Below are 16684 nucleotides of genomic sequence, written 5' to 3'. Positions count from 1 at the left end.
GACCGCTCCAGTCAAAGCCCCCAATCAAAATATACGATTCTGATTGTGGTGGGAGAAACGCACTGTTAATTCAATCCCATCACTCCACAGATTGCCTAACATATCATTTAAAACTTTCCAAATTAAAGAAAGACCCAGCCATATTGTACCATCTATTAACCCCTGAATGAGACTAACCAAACCAGGTGTCTTTAAAAAAATCAACAAATTAACTCTTTAATTAGAAGAACTAAATTCTTAAACACTATGAAGACATAAACAACATTTAAAATAGAAAAAAAAAATCCTTGCAAATTTACAGTCCAATGTTGCTTGAAGTCCTCATAGAATATTGCTTGAAGTCCTCACAGTCGTCCAATGCGGAAAAAAGGTTCTTCCACAGTCGAACAGTTCGTCGTCTAACTCCAGCAGGAGGTGATGCTTTTCTTCTCCAGCGAATTTCAACAGTTAATGACTTGCAAACACTTCCAACAGAATCAATCTGACTTTAGAGTTTTTAAGGGATAAAAGATTGTCACAGTCTAATTTCCCTTCCTTCAGTTCAAATTACCAGAGATCTCTCTTTTGGCTCGACTTTTTTAGAATTTTGAGAGATAATAAGCAGACTAAAATCCTCTTCCTTCAGTTTAAATGGTTGAGAGCTCTTTTTCCAGGTGCTGTCATCACAGCTGTCTGTGTGTCGTCTGTTCTGTTAGAACAAACTGTCTTCAACTAAAAAGCCAGTTCAAAATTGAATTGTAACAAATGTATCGCTTTATACCCACTCCCAGTGGCTGTATCTATGGTAACGAGACTGTACCCTTTGAATGGCAGTCTCCAAATGGCTGTTTCTAAGGCAACAAAAATGTACCTTCCTGTAACTCCTGAGGCTTGCTGGTTCTTAAAGCAATACTGACCCTTTGCAAGCCTTAAAGGCAAACTGCATATTCCGCACCCCCCCCCCCCCACCCCCCCCCCCCCAAAAAAACTACAGGACCATGACACTATGCCATCCCCAAACCCTACACCCCGTCACCGCATCTCCACCCGCCCCCCCCCCCCCCCCCCCCCCCCCCAAAGTGCCGCATCTCTGGTGTCAAATGGTATGTTGGCCTTTATTGCAAGAGGATTTAAGTACAGAAGTAAGGATGTCTTGTTGCAATTGTATAGACCCTTGGTGAGTCTGTACCTGGAGTATTCTGTACAGGTTTGGTCTCCTTAGCTAAGGAAGGATATACTTGCCATAGAGGGAGTGCAATGAAGGTTCCTTTGATGTAGGAGTTCTCCTATGAGGAGATATTGAGGAAGCTGAGCCTGTATTTTCTAGAGTGTAAAAGAATGAGAGGTGATCTCATTGAAACATACAAAATTCTTACAGGGCTTGACAGGCTAGATCCAGGAAGGATGTTTCCCCTGGCTGGGGCATCTAGAACCAGGCGACACAATCTCAGAATAAGGGGTAGGCCATTTAGGACTGAAATTAGGAGGAATTGCTTCACTCAGAGGGTGGAATTTTGGAATTCTTTACCCCAGAGGGCTGTGGAGGCTCAGTCATCGAGTATGTTCAAGACAGAAATCGATAGATTTCTAGATATTAAAGGCATCAAGGGATTTGGGGATAGTGGATGAAAAAGGCATTGAGGTAATAGATCTAATTGAATGGCGGAGCAGGCTCGAGGAGCTCAATGACCTCCTACTCCTATTTCCTTTGTTCCTCCCCTGTACTTTTTGTCTTCCCACCACCCCTTGCTGTGATTCTTTCCCCAACCCCGCCTATGCTGTGATCCCGCCCATGCCGTGTGCGCCCCGTCTAACGGTTTCTTGGGGTAGAGAGTCAGCACCTCACCTGGTTGAACCCCAGGGTGGTGGAGGGGGATGGCGTGAGATAGAGTCGGCACCTCACCTAACTGTATCCCAGGGAGCTTATCTTACACTTTTTTTCTCGCAATTAGCTAACACTTCCCTGAAACAACATTTTTACAAATTTGTAATGCGCATCATCCCGCTTAAAAAAAAATTTGTTTGCGTTATTCGCCTCCGCTTTAGTTAAAAATGGCACTGATAACTAAACCTAGGTACACACACCAAATAAATCCACCAGCAGATGCACCCCTTATTGTAATATTTTATTGTAACATTAAGATATCTGATTCAGAGGCCAAAGTGCTATCACTGAGCCACATCTGACAATTTCAACAGACATTGAGAAAGGCAATGCTCTGCCCACTGGCTTTAAAGACCATTAGTAATCTGAATTAGATAGTTCTTGAAGCAGGAAGCTGCAAGGATGACCAACTTAAAAATAAATGGTCACCCACTTAAGACAGAGATGAAGAGAAATTTTTTTCTCTGAGGGTCGTGAGTCTTTGGAACTCTCTTCCTCAAAAGGCGGTGGAAGCAGTCTTTGAATATTTTTAAGGCAGAGGTAGATAGATTCTTGATAAGCAAGGGGGTGAAAGGTTATTGGGGGTAGGCGGGAATGTGGAGTTGGGGTTACAATCAGATCAGCCATGGTCTTGTTGAATGGTGGAGCAGGCTCAAGGGGCCGAGTGGCCTACTGCTCCTAATTCATATGTTAGTATGAATTAAATGGGTGAAACTCTTAAGATTTTGATTTGTAGACTAACTTTTTTTTTTAAAAAAGCATTGAAACTGTTATTTTGTAAGATCCTGAAATCAGCACAGTAATGAAAATTCATAAACTCGTTGAACCCTTAAAGGGACTAATGACTTCTCGTTGTCATTTTTCAAGCAGTGATGAGATCCAGAGGAGAAATTGATCAGTCTGATGAGATCAAACTGAATAATTGAACTGATAATATGTGTAATGACATGTCTTTATTGCTGACACTTCTGTTTGTCTTCCTTAACTATTTGTTCACTCTAGTTTCTTCCACGCTGCTAAGTAAGTACTGTAAATTCCTACTGTGATTATTTTCATTGCATCACAGAATTCAATTCATATAACTAAATGAAACCTAGTGTACATAGTGAAGTTGGAGGCTTTTGTCCATGGCAGTATTAAGAAAAACATATTGCTTGTTCATGCCATATTATCATTCTGCAGTATCTTGCTAATGCTCCAGAGCCAAGAGTTCATATCCCACCACGGCAGTTGTGGGAATTTAAATTTAATTAATTAATTAATCTGGAATAAAATGATAGTTTCATGATCATTACTACAGTCTCAAGAAAAACCCGACCCTAACCCGACGGAACCACATAGGACCCGAGCGCAACCCAACCCGAGCCCGCCCCAACCCAACCACCGCAATGTTCCCTTTACTTACCTTCCGACTCCCAATCTGCCAGAAGCTGCAGCGTGAGCGTGATGATGTCACAGAGACGCTTACTGTGCCGACTCAGTGTCACTGCTTGACGTCCCAGACTCGGCTCAGGTAAGTTTTTAACTTTTAACACTTACCTTGTTGTGTGTGTCTGACCTGGGTCCAGCCGACCCGACCCCGAAGGCCAGACCTGGAAGAGCGGCCCGACCCAAACCCGACACTTGTTGTCGTGTCCTGTCGGGGTCGGGTAGCAGGCCTTTAAATGACACGACCAGATGGTCGTCAAAACCCACCTGGTTCACAAGTGTCCACAAGGGGAGGAAAGCTGCTGTTCTTACTCAGTCTGGACTACATGTGACTCCAGACTCCGAGCAACTGCCCTCTGAAATGACCTAGCGAGTCACTCAGTTGTATCAGACTGCTGCAGAAAAGTCGAATAAGAATAATACTGGACGGACCACCCAGCATCGACTTAACCACCGGAAACAACAAAGGCACACCCTGCCCTGTCGACCCCGCAAGTTCCTCTTTACCAACATTTGGGGAGTTGTGACAAAATTGGGAGAGCTGTCCCACAGATTAGTCAGGCAATAGCCTGATATAGTCACTCACCAACTCATACCTTACAGCCAATGACCTAGACTCCTCCATTACCATCCCTTAGTGTGTCCCATCCCACCAGCGGGACATATCTGCCAGAGGTAGCGGCACAGTAGTATGCAATCGGGAGGGAGTGGCCCTGGAAGTCCTCAATGTTGACTCTGGACCCCATGAAGTCACATGGCATCAGGTCAAATACGGGCAAGGAAACCTCCTGCTGATTACCACCTACTGCCCTCCCTCAGCTGATGAATCAGCGCTTCTCCATGTTGAACACCACTTGGAGGAAGCACTAAGGGTAGCAAGGACACAATGTACTCTGGGTGGGGGAGTTTCAATATCCATCACCAAGAGCAACTCGATAATACCAGTACTGACGGAGCTGGCTGAGTCCTGAAGGACGTGTCTGGCAAACTGGGCCTTTGGCAGCTGGTGAGAGAACCAACAAGAGGGAAGAACCTACTTGACCTCATCATCAACCAACCTGTCACAGATGCATCTCCCCCTGACCGTATTGGTCAGAATGACCCCTGCACAGTCCTGACTTTACGCTGAGGACACCCTACATCATGTGTGGTAGTACCACCGTGCTGAATTTTATAGACTTGGGACAAATCTGGCAGTTCAAAACTAGGCATCCATGAGGTGCTGTGGGCCATTAGCAACAGAATTGTATTCAACCACAATCTATAACCTCATGGCCCATCATATTCCTCACTCTATCATTACCATCAAGCCAGGCGACCAACCCTGGTTCAATGAGGAGTGTAGGAGAGCATGCTAGGATCAGCACCAGGCATACCTAAAACTGAGGTGCCCAACCTGGTGAAGCTACAACACAGGACTAAATGCATGCTAAAAAGTGGAAGCAGCATGCTGTAGACAGAACTATGTAATCCCATAACCAACGGATCAGAACAAAGCTCTACAGTCCTGCTACATCCAGTCATGAATGGTGATGGGCAATTAAACAACTAACCAGAGGAGGAAGTTTCAAAAACATCCCCATCCTCAGTGATTGGGGAGCCCAGAATGTCAGTGCAAAAGACAAGACTAAAGCATTTGCTACCATTTTCAGCCAGTAATGTCCAGTGGATGATCCATCTTGGCTTCCTCTTGAGGTCCCCACCATCATAGATGCCAGTCTTCAGACAATTCGATTCAGTCCACATGATATCAAGAAACAGCTGAGGGCACTTGATACAGTAACGGCTATGGGCCTTTGCAACACATCGACTGTAGTATTGAAGATTTGTGCACCAGAACTAGTTGTGCCCATAGCCAAGCTGTTCCAGTACAGCTACAACACTGACATCTACTGACAATGTGAAAAATAGCTCAGGTATGTCCTGTCCACAAAAAACAGGACAAATCAAATCCGACCAAGTACCACCGATCAGCTTACTCTCAATCATCAGTAAAGTGATGGAAGGTATTGTCGACAGTGCTATGAAGTGGCACTTACTCAGCAACAACCTGCTGACTGATGCTCAGATTGAAAACACTACACTAACTGGAGTTGTACCTAGCACAAAGGAAGATGGTTGTGGTTGTTGGAGGCTAGTCATCTCAGTCCAAAGACGTCATTGCAGGAGTTCCTCAAGGTAATGTCCTCCGATCAACTACAGAATCTCAGAATTGGTACAGCACAGAAGGAGGCCATTCAGCCTGTTGTCTCTGCGCTAGATGTCCGAAGAAACAAGTTACCTAGTGTCACTCTCTCACGTTCTCTCCGTAGCCCTGCACATTATTCCTTTGCAGATAACAATCCAGTTCCCTAATGAATGCATCGATTGAATCTGCCTCCACCACACTCTCAGGCAGTGCATTCCAAATCCTAACCACTCGCCGTGCGAAAAGGTTTTTCCTCATAAACCTGTTGCTTCTTTTGCCAATTACCTTACATTTGCGCCCTCTTGTTCTCGATCCTTATTCCAATAGGAACAGTTTCTCCCTATTGTCATGTGGGCCCCCACCTGCCAAGAATGAGGGACATTGAATTTCAAATTGTTGCTGGGAAGAAGAGAAGGCCTGTTACATGGGCTGCCAGACTTGAATGGAGGACATATGCATACCAATAGGGACAAGAGAGGTTTACTTCCCTTATCCACTTATCCTAAAATGGACTTTGATCACAAGGTATTGTGTGTAAGAGGAGCATTCCAGAGACTGCTAAGGTGATACAATCCACAAACAGGGTAAACAAGCTGGTCACATGACTAACTGGCTGGTCCAGGGTTTTTGAACTAACCACAGAGTTTTTGAACTGAGAGTCTGTTTGCTCCTCAACTGAAAAGACCTCTCCTGGCTGGCTCGTCACAGCCTCTCCTGTCAGCTCCCATCTCTTTCTCACAGAACTCCAAATCCACTGAAGACATATGAACCCCAAGACAGAAAAGTCATCTACAGTGAATAAGATTTAAGAAGAATACTGGGCCCCAACGAAAAGCAAGGTCTGCCTACAATCAACGACTCTACAGTGAACGCGAAGGTCCGTAACAAAAACCCTCTTCAGAGATTGCCTCAAACTTTTCCACTTTATTTTTCTTCTGCTCTGTTCTGTCTCTATCTGTATGTGTGTATTGCGTATGCATGCTAGCGTGGGCGTGTTGTATATCTGTAGGTGTTAACCAAGTTAGAGTTTAAGTTGAATAAATTTCAACCTTTAAACCTAAGAAAACCTATGTGTGCTGGTTTCTTTGCCTTATAATTGGAAAGCAATGAACAAAGATTCACCAAGGGGGAGCTTAAAACAGTTTAAAAAAAAAAAAATTAAACCCTGTTACGGTAAGACCAGGTGGAGGCTGAGAGGGAACTCTGGACAACTTTCTGACCTGGTCGTAACACTATCTACGCTGTCCAGACCCCTCATGATTTTGAATGCCTGTATCAAATCTCCTCTCAACCTTCTTTTCTCCAAGGAGAATAGTCCCAACTTCTCCAATCTATCTACATTACTGAAGCTCCTCATCCCTGGAACCATTCTCGTGAATCTTTTCTGTACTCTCTCTAATGCCTTCACGTGTTTCCCAAAGTGTAGCAATACTCCAGTTGAGGCCGAACCAGTGTTCTAGACAAGTTTAACATAACTTACTTGTTTTTGTACTCAGTGCCCCTATTATTAAAGCCTAGGATGCTCTATGCTTTAGTAAGCACTCTCAACCTGTCCTATTATCACAAATATCGTCAGCTGCTTCATCAGTGACCTTCCCTGCAACATAAGGTCAGAAGTGGGTATGTTTGCTGATGATTGATTGTACAGTGTTCAGTACCATTCGCAATTCCTCAGGTACCGAAGTAGTCCATGTCTGCATGCAACAAGACCTGGACAACAAGCAGGCTCGGGCTAAGTGGCAAGTAACATTTGTGCTAAACAAGTGCCAGGAAATGACGATCTCCAACAAGAGAATCTAACCATCTCCGCTTGACATTCAGTGGCACTACCATTGCCGAATTCCCCACCATCAACATCCTGGTGGTTGCCATTGACCAGAAACTTAACAGGGCCAGTCAAATAAATCCTGTAGCTACAGAGTAGATCAGAGGCTGGGAATTCTGTGGTGAATAACTCACCTCCTGACTTCCCAAAGCCTGTCCACCATCTACAAGGCACAAGTCAGGAGTGTGATGGAATACTCTCTACTTGCCTGGTGCAGCTCCAGCAGCACTGAAGTAGCTCAACACCATCCAAGACAAATCAGCCCACTTCATCGGCACCCCATCCACCACCTTTAAACATTCACTCCCTCCATCGCTAGTGCACAGTTGTAGCAGTATGCACCATCCATAAGATACACTGCAGCAACTCATCAATGCTCCATTGACAGCATCCTCCAAACCTGCAACCTCTACCCTCTAGAAGGACAAAGTCAGCAGACACATAGGGACACCACCACCTGCAAGTTCCCCTCCAAGTCTCACACTGTTCTGACTTGAAACTATATCACTCATCCTTCACTGTCACTGGATAAAGTCCTGGAACACACTCTATGTCGGCCTTCTAGGTGTAACTACACCAGATGGACTGCAGCAGTTTGAGCAGGCAGCCCACCACCATCTGCTCAAGGGCAATTAGAGATGCGTAACAAATGCTAGCCTTGCCAGCGACGCTCACATCCCAAGAACAAATTCAAACAAACAAATCTGTGCTAGATGATTTCCTATTTTTGGCTCCCAGTATTGCTATGCATTTTTTAGTCAGGTATAACATTACATCCTGTACTCTGCCTAGGACTACATCAGCTATCTTTATGACACTTCTGTGTTATGTTAAATTAACAAATTAAAGCCAATTTTGTACTATAGACCCATGATACAATGTATCCCCGTGCTGTGATCTCTTTCTCTGTTCTCTGCAGAGCATATGAACAGGCTGGAATGATGCTGAAGGTTGGTCCCTTGACTTTTTCCTTTCTAAAATCTGATTGATTTTTTTTTAAATGAAGAGTTTTTGATTACTGGAAGGAAATGTGTAAAATTCCTTTTTCGACAAAGTATATTTCTTTTCCCTCTGTGGCTAATCTGCTAAAAATGTGGCTTGATTGAAACATACAAAATCCTGAGGGGTCTTGACAGGGTGGATGTGGAAAGAACGACTCCCCCTGTGGGAGAATCTGGAACTAAGGGTCACAATTTAAAAATAAAGGATCGGCCATTTAAGACGGAGGTGAGGAGGAAGATTTTCTCTGAGGGTTGTGAGTCTTTCGAACTCTCTTCCTAAAAAGGCAGTGGAAGCAGAGCTTTCGAATATTTTTAAGGCAGAGATAAATGGATTCTTGATAAGCAAGGGGGTGAAAGGTTATCTGGGGGTAGGTGGGAATGTGGAGTAAAGGTTACAATCAGATCAGCCATGATCTTATTGAATGCTGGAGTAAGCCTATTCCTGCTCCTAATTCGTCTGTTCATATGTGGCATAAATGCCCAGCTTTGAAATGTGAGATTTCTGAGCATGCGCGTACTTATTTATAGAAGAAAATGAGTATACTTTCATTTTATTATTGAGAGGGTTCTTGCTTTAAATAACTTTTTCCTTGTGGAAACTGTCATTAGTGTCCATATTTCTTGCCACATAGTCCTAATGTAATGGAGTCCTCGTGTGCAGACTTGTTTTGTGCAGCTGACCTGCTGAGTGCTGTGACTTTGGATTCAAAGAGTTTTTTTTTGGGACAGACCCTGGTTTGAAAATGAAACTAAAAGCTTCAAGGTTCTGGGAGGTCAGAACCAGGTTAACAAAACAAACATTTCTTTCACCAGAGACATATGTTTGAATCTCAGGTTTCAGTTTTCTCAAGATTATAGAGACTGCAAAAAGCAGCAGGCTAGAACGGTTGTTTTGGCTGAGAGAAAGCACTACACTTATCAGTAGAATGCCGCTGCGAAAATTATAAATTAACAAGTGAATTAAGAAAAGATTGAAAAGATTGTCCAATAGTAAAAGGTCTTCCGAGTGGACAAGCCACTGAGTTTGGAACGTGATTTCAGGTCTGCTGTGGGAATCGAGCAGCAGGTTGTGGTGCTTCCAAAGAAGCTGTTTGGAAGTAAAACAACTGTGTGTGTGTGTCAGTGTGTCAGTGGTGGGCAAGGCTGTGGTTGTTCGAGAGGTGACCAGACTAATCCGTTTAAAGGGTAGATTGCACCACTCGCTATTGGCGGGACCTAATTACTTCCCTATCTGCATCCTGGAGAACAGGACTTGGAAAACTACCTGAGGAAGTTCCTGATTTTGTTGTGCTGTGGAACGGTTCGGCACTATGTTGCTGATAACCCTGTTCAGAGAATTAGTAGGGACTATCTTTGTTGCATCTGCTAATTAACATGTAACCTTTTAAAATGTTTTAAATTGTTTCATGGAATGTGGGCATCGCTGGCAAGGCCAGCATTTATTGCCCATCCCCATTTGCCCTTGAGAAGGTGGTGGTGAGCTGCCTTCTTAAACTGCTACAGTCCATGTGTAGGTACACCCACAGTGCTGTTAGGAAGGGATTTCCAGGAACTTGACCCCAGTGACAGTGAAGGAACGGTGATATAGTTCCAAGTCAGGATGGTGTGTGGCTTAGAGGTGAACTTGCAGGTGATGCTATTCCCATGGATCAGCTGCCCTTGTCCTTCTAGTTGGTAGAAGTCGCGGGTTTGGAAGGTGCTGTCAAAGGAGCCTTGGTGAGCTGTTGCAGACCATCTTGTAGATGGTACACTCTTCTGCCATTGTGCGTCAGTATGGAGGGATTGAATGTTGAAGGTGGTGGAAAGGGTGCCAATCAAATGGGCAACTTTATCTTGGATGGTGTCAAGCTTCTTGAGTAGTGTTGGAGCTGCACTCATCTAGGCAAGTGGAGAGTTTTCCATCCTGATTTGTGTCTTATAGATAGTGGACAGGCTTTGGGGAGTCAGGAGGTGAGTTTCTCACTACAGAATTCCCAGCCTCTGACTGCTCTTGAAGCCACTGTATTTATATGCTGGTCGAGTTCTAGTCTGGTCAATGATAACCCCCAGGATGTTAGTGCGGAATTCATCGATAGTAATGCCATTGACTGTCAACAAGAGGTGGTTGGATTCTCTCTTGTTGGAGATTATCATTGCCTGACACTTGCATGATGCAAATGTAACTTGCCACTTATCAGCCCAAGCCTGAATGTTGTCCAAGTCTTATTGCATATGGACATGGACTGCTTCAGTATCTGAGGAGTCAAGAATGGTACCAAACATTGTGCTATCATCAGCGAATGTCCCTACTTCTGACCTTATTATGGAGGGGAGGTTATTGATGAAGGAGTTGAAGATGTTTGGCCCTAAGATACTACCGTGAGGAACTCCTGCAGCGATGTCCTGGGCCTGAGATGATTGACCTCTCAAAGCCACAAACATCTTCCTTTGTGCTAGGTCTGGCTCCAACCAGCGCAGAGTTTTCCCCTGATTCTCATTGACTTCATTAATAGCAAAATACTGCGGATGCTGGAAATCTGAAATTAAAACGGAAAATGCTGGAAAAACTCAGCAGGTCTGGCAGCATCTGTGGAGAGAGAAGCAGAGTTAACTTGGCAGGTCAGGACCTGAAAAGTTAACTCTGCTTCTCTCTCCACAGATGCTGCCAGACCTGCTGGGTTTTTCCAGCACTTTCTGTTTTTATCCCATTGACTTCAGTTTTGCTCGGGCTCCGTGGTGCCACACTTGGTCAAATGCTGCCTTGATGTCTAGGGCAATCACTCCCACCTCACCTCTTGAGTTCAGCTCTTTTGTCCATGTTTGGACCCAGGTTGTAACGGGGTTAGGAGCTGAGTGGCCCTGGCAGATCCCAAACTGAGCATCAGTGAGCAGGTTATTGTTGAATACTTGCTGCTTGATAGCACTGTCGATGACGCCTTCCACCACGCATAGATACATCAATCATGGTTTAACTGTTAGTTCATGTTCAGTTTATGTTGGTTTTGGATTGAATGTTAAAGTAAAATTTATAAAAGTGAAATATTGTCCATTTGTTTTTTGTTTCCTAAATTGGGGTCAGTCAGTGAATTTGATTCTTTTGGTTTGTTGGTGGTCTACACGTGGATCATAACAAAATTGGTGGCTCATCTGGGATTGACACAGATTAGGCTGTGAAACAGGTTCGCTTGAATTTTCTAGATTTAAACAAGCAATATTGCACATTTACTTTGGCTGTGTTCTGTGGGAAACCAACATGAGTATCTTTGCTCAGGCCTGTTTGGAGAAAGATTTGCCTCTTAGTACCTTGAAACAACTGACAAAAAAAATCTAGAGCAGGGAACCTAGGGGTCATGTTAAAATCAGGGGCTCGGGATGATGAGATAATCCAAGAATTGGTTCCTCACTGGTAGCTTGGTGGGGGGAGGAAGGATTTTTCTGCTAGTATACAAATAGAACTAGCCAAAATTGAGTTAGAGAAGATAAGTTCAGAAGGAGAAGAAAAAGAAAGAGAACAAGAGAAGAGAAAAAGACATTCAATTCAATTTGAATTGGACGAGAAAAAGAAAAAGAAATGCGAAAATTTGCATTGAACCTTGAATTGAAAATCGAAAGACTCAAAGGGCAAGAGTTGGAGGTGAAAGGTGAGGATGATCCAGAGGAAACTCCTTGTAGTTCTGATTTGACAAAGCATATTTGCTTGGTACCTGGAGTAGAAATGTACTTTGTGTCATTTGAGAAAATTGCCATGAATCTGGTATTTATGGTATTAAAAACTGATCTTTTTGAACAGTTTGAAAGGAAACCTCATTATGGTAAGGCATTCTTTTTCCAAAAGGGGAGAGGGTGTGGGAAGTGTGATGGAGTCCTTGTTTGCAGACTGCGTTCTGTGTAGCTGAGCTGTTGGGGGCTGTGACTTTGGATTCAAAGTGTGGTTTTTGAGACAAACCCTGGTTTGAAAATGAAATCAAAAGCTTCAAAGGTCTGGGAGGTCAGAACTAAAACAAAACACAGTTTTTTTTTTAACTGGATACATGTGATTGAAGCTCAGGTTTTAGGTTTTTCAAGACTACACAGACTGCAAAAAGCATTAGGCTAGAATAGCTGTGAGAGAGCCATGTTGAACAGTAGAATGCCCCTGCTAAATAATATAAATTAACAAGTGGATTAAGAAAGGATTGAAAAGATTGTTCAACAGTAAATGGCCTCCAGAGTAGACAAGCATTGAGTTTAGAACCTGATTTCTGGCCTGCTGTGGGAATCCAGCAGCAGGTTGTGGTGCTTCCAGAGAAGCTGTTTGGAACTAAAACAGACTGCTGTACATGTGTGCAATAAAACATCAGGGTGCAAACAGAGGAGCCTGGGCTGAGGACTGAACATTGGTGAATGACTTACGGCAGTTGTCTTCGGTGACTTAAGTTATCAATGGAACCACACCATCAGGACAGTTGTGATCGAGATTGTTCGAAAGATGACCAGACTGAACCGTTAAAGGGAAGATTGGATCGCTTGCTATTGATGGGACCTCATTACGTCTGTATCTGCATCCTGGAGGACAGGACTTGGGAAAACTACCTAACGAAGTTTCTGATTTTGTTGTACTGTGGAACTGTTCAGTACCATGTTGCTGATAAGCCCGTTCATAGGATTAACTATCTTTGTTTTTTTTATTTATTCATTCATGGGATGTGGGCATCGCTGGCTAGGACAGCATTTATTGCCCATTCTTAATTGCCCTTGAGAAGGTGGTGGTGAGCTGCCTTCTTGAACCTCTGCAGTCCCTGTGGGGTAGGTACACCCATGGTGCTGTTAGGAAGGGAGTTCCAGGATTTTGACCCAGTGACAGTGAAGGAACAGCGATATAATTCCAAGTCAGGATGGTGTGTGGCTTGGAGGGGAACTTGCAGCTGGTGTTCCCATGCATCTGTTGCCCTTGTCCTTCTAGGTGGTAGAGATCGTGGGTTTTGAAGGTGCTGTCTAAGGAGTCTTGGTGCGTTGCTGCAGTGCACCTTGTAGATAGTACACACTGCAGCCACTGTACATTGCTGGTGGAGAGGGTGAATGTTGAAGGCAGTGGATGGGGTGCCAATCAAGTGGGCTGCTTTGTCTTGGATGGTGTTGAGCTTCTTGAGTGTTGTTGGAGCTGCACCCATCCAGGCAAGTGGAGAGTATTCCATCACACTCCTGACTTGTGCCTTGTAGATGGTGGACAGGCTTTGGGGAGTCAGGAGGTTGCATCTGCTAATTAATGTGCAACCTTTTAAGATATATGCATACATCGATCGTGATTTAATTATTTCATGTTCATTTTATGTTGGTTTTGGTTTGAGTGTTCAAGTAAAATTTATAAAAGTGAAATCTTATCCAATTGTTTTTGTCCCCTAAATTGGGGTCAGTCGGTAGATTTGATTCTTTTGGTTTGTTTGTGGTCTCCTAGGGGATCATAACACCTAACAAAAGTGATATAACATCACAGGTTTATTAAAATATAACCCTCAGTTGATTACTGCACAGTCTGTTACATATATAACTAATGAAAATTATTGTCTTTGTGAATATAACGCGGGATATTGTGAGCCTCGTCAAAAACAAAAAGGAAGCATTCGTAAGGGCTGGAATGCTAGGAACAGACGAATCCTTTGAGGAATATAAAGACAGTAGGAAGGAACTTAAGCAAGGAGTCAGGAGGGCTAAAAGGGGTTATGAGAAGTCATTGGCAAACAGGATTAAGGAAAATCCCAAGGCTGCTTATACGTATATAAAGAGCAAGAGGGTAACCAGGGAAAGGGTTGGCCCACTCAAGGACAGAGAAGGGAATCTATGTGTGGAGCCAGAGGAAATGGGCGAGGTACTAAATGAGTACTTTGCATCAGTATTCACCAAGGAGAAAGACTCGGTGGATGATGAGCCGAGGGAAGGGAGTGTAGATAGTCTCAGTCATCTCATTATCAAAAAGGAGGAGTGTTGGGTGTCTTGCAAAGCATTAAGGTAGATAAGTCCCTAGGGCCTGATGGGATCTACCCCAGAATACTGAGGGGGGCAAGGGAAGAAATTGCTGGGACCTTGACAGAAATCTTTGCTTCCTCATTGGCTGCAGGTGAGGTCCCAGAGGACTGGAGAATAGCCAATGTTGTTCCTTTGTTTAAGAAGGGTAGCAAGAATAATCCAGGAAATTATAGGCCGGTGAGCCTTACCTCAGTGGTAGGGAAAGTATTAGAGAGGATTCTTCGGGACAGGATTTACTCCCATTTGGAAACAAATTAACTTATTAGCGAGAGGCAGCATGGTTTTGTGAAGGGGAGGTCATGTCTCACTAATTTGATTGCGTTTTTTGAGGAAGTGACAAAGATGATTGATGAAGGAAGGGCAGTGGATGTTATCTATATGGACTTCAGTAAAGCCTTTGACAAGGTCCCTCATGGCAGACTGATAAAAAGGTGAAGTCACATGGGATCAGAGGGGAGCTGGCAAGATGGATACAGAACTGGCTCGGTCACAGAAGACAGAGGGTAGCAGTGGAAGGGTGCTTTTCTGAATGGAGGGATGTGACTAGTGGTGTTCCGCAGGGATCAGTGCTGGGACCTTTGCTGTTTGTAGTATATATAAATGATTTGGAGGAAAATGTAGCTGGTCTGATTCGTAAGTTTGCGGACGACACAAAGGTTGGTGGAGTTGCGGACAGTGATGAGGATTGTCAGAGGATACGGCAGGATATAGATCGGTTGGAGACTTGGGCGGAGAAATGGCAGATGGAGTTTAATCTGTTCAAATGTGAGGTAATGCATTTTGGAAGTTCTAATACAGGTGGGAAGTAAGTATACAGTAAATGGCAGAACCTTTATGAGTATTGACAGGCAGAGAGATCTGGGCGTAGAGGTCCACAGGTCACTGAAAGTCGCAACGCAGGTGGATAAGGTAGTCAAGAAGGCATACGGCATGCTTGCCTTCATCGGTCGGGGCATAGAGTATAAAAATAGGCAACTCATGCTGCAGCTGTACAGAACTTTAGTTAGGCCACACTTAGAATATTGCGTGCAATTCTGGTTGCCACACTACCAGAAGGACGTGGAGGCTTTGGAGAGGGTACAGAAGAGGTTTACCAGGATGTTGCCTGGTCTGGAGGGCATGTGCTTTGAGGAGAGGTTGGATAAACTTGGATTGTTTTCACTGGAACGACGGAGGTGGAGGGGCGACATGATAGAGGTTTACAAAGTTATTAGCGGCATGGACAGAGTGGATAGTCAGAAGCTTTTTTCCAGGGTGGAAGAGTCAGTTACTAGGGGACATAGGTTTAAGGTGAGAGGGGCAAAGTTTAGAGGGAATGTGCGAGGCAAGTTCTTTACACAGAGGATGGTGAGTGCCTGGAACTTGTTGCCGGGGAAGGTGGTGGAAGCAGGTACCATAGAGATGTTTAAGAGGCAGCTTGACAAATACATGAATAGGATGGGAATAGAGGGATACGGACCCCGGAAGTGCAGAAGGTTTTAGTTTAGGTAGGCATCTAGATCGGCGCAGGCTTGGAGGGCCGAATGGCCTGTTCCTGTGCTGTACTGTTCTTTGTTCGTTTATATGTCCAGGTTTGTGTAGTGTTGCGGAGTCCATCTAACCACACAGATCACATCATTTGCATGCAGAGCTTCAACTACACCCAGCCCTGTTGTGAAGCAGCCATGCACATACCCTATTCCAAGTATTGCTGCTCATTCATTTATTTGCCAACCTTTTTTTTTTAAATTTCCACTTGGTATTTCAGCTCTGAAGAACAGTAAGTGAAGTGTCCATCTCTTCACTGAGTCAGTAACTTTACTTCCCTTCTTCCATTAGCTGCAAGGCAAAAAATAGATCTGAAACACAAACAAGAAATGATGGAAATACTCAGCAGGTCTGGCAGCATCTGTGGAGAGAGAGAAGCAGAGTTAACATTTCAGGTCAGTGACCCTTCATCAGAACTGGCAGATATTAGAAATGTAAAAGGTTTTAAGCAAGGCAGACAAGGGTGGTGCTGTTGTTGTCTGGCGTACCGACCTCTACATTGCAGAGGCTCAGCGCCAACTCTCAGACACTTCTTCCTACTTTCCCCGGACCATGACCCCACCACTGAACATCAAGCGACTGTCCATAGGTCTGTCACTGACCTCATCTCCTCTGGAGATCTTCCCTCTACAGCTTCCAACCTCGTAGTCCCGGAACCCCAGACCCCCGTTTCTACCTCCTTCCCAAAATCCACAAACAGGACTGTCCTGGCAGAACTATTGTTTCAGCCTGTTCCTGCCCCACTGAACTTATTTCTTCCTATCTTGACTCTATCTTCTCTCCTTTGGTCCAGTTTCTTCCCACCTACATCCATGACTCTTCTGACTCCCTATGTCATTTTGACAATTTCCTGTTTCCTGGCCCCAACC

At 44.3% G+C, this 16684-nt stretch overlaps 1 protein-coding gene across 1 annotated transcript in view; it reads left to right on the top strand.

Moving 5' to 3' along the window:
* The window catches only part of napgb (N-ethylmaleimide-sensitive factor attachment protein, gamma b), a 77993-nt gene that overhangs the window by 28627 nt on the left and 32682 nt on the right, over positions 1-16684 (top strand). Inside the window, exons 4-5 of the mRNA XM_068031238.1 lie at positions 2867-2884; positions 8225-8255. Of these exons, the coding sequence (XP_067887339.1) occupies positions 2867-2884; positions 8225-8255 (49 nt within the window). The remainder of the gene's footprint in view (positions 1-2866; positions 2885-8224; positions 8256-16684) is intronic.

This window comes from Heterodontus francisci, chromosome 5 (assembly GCF_036365525.1).
Source record: "Heterodontus francisci isolate sHetFra1 chromosome 5, sHetFra1.hap1, whole genome shotgun sequence".
NCBI lineage: Eukaryota > Metazoa > Chordata > Chondrichthyes > Heterodontiformes > Heterodontidae > Heterodontus > Heterodontus francisci.
Note: the sequence above shows the minus strand (reverse complement) of the source record. Positions and strands in the feature narration are given on the sequence as shown.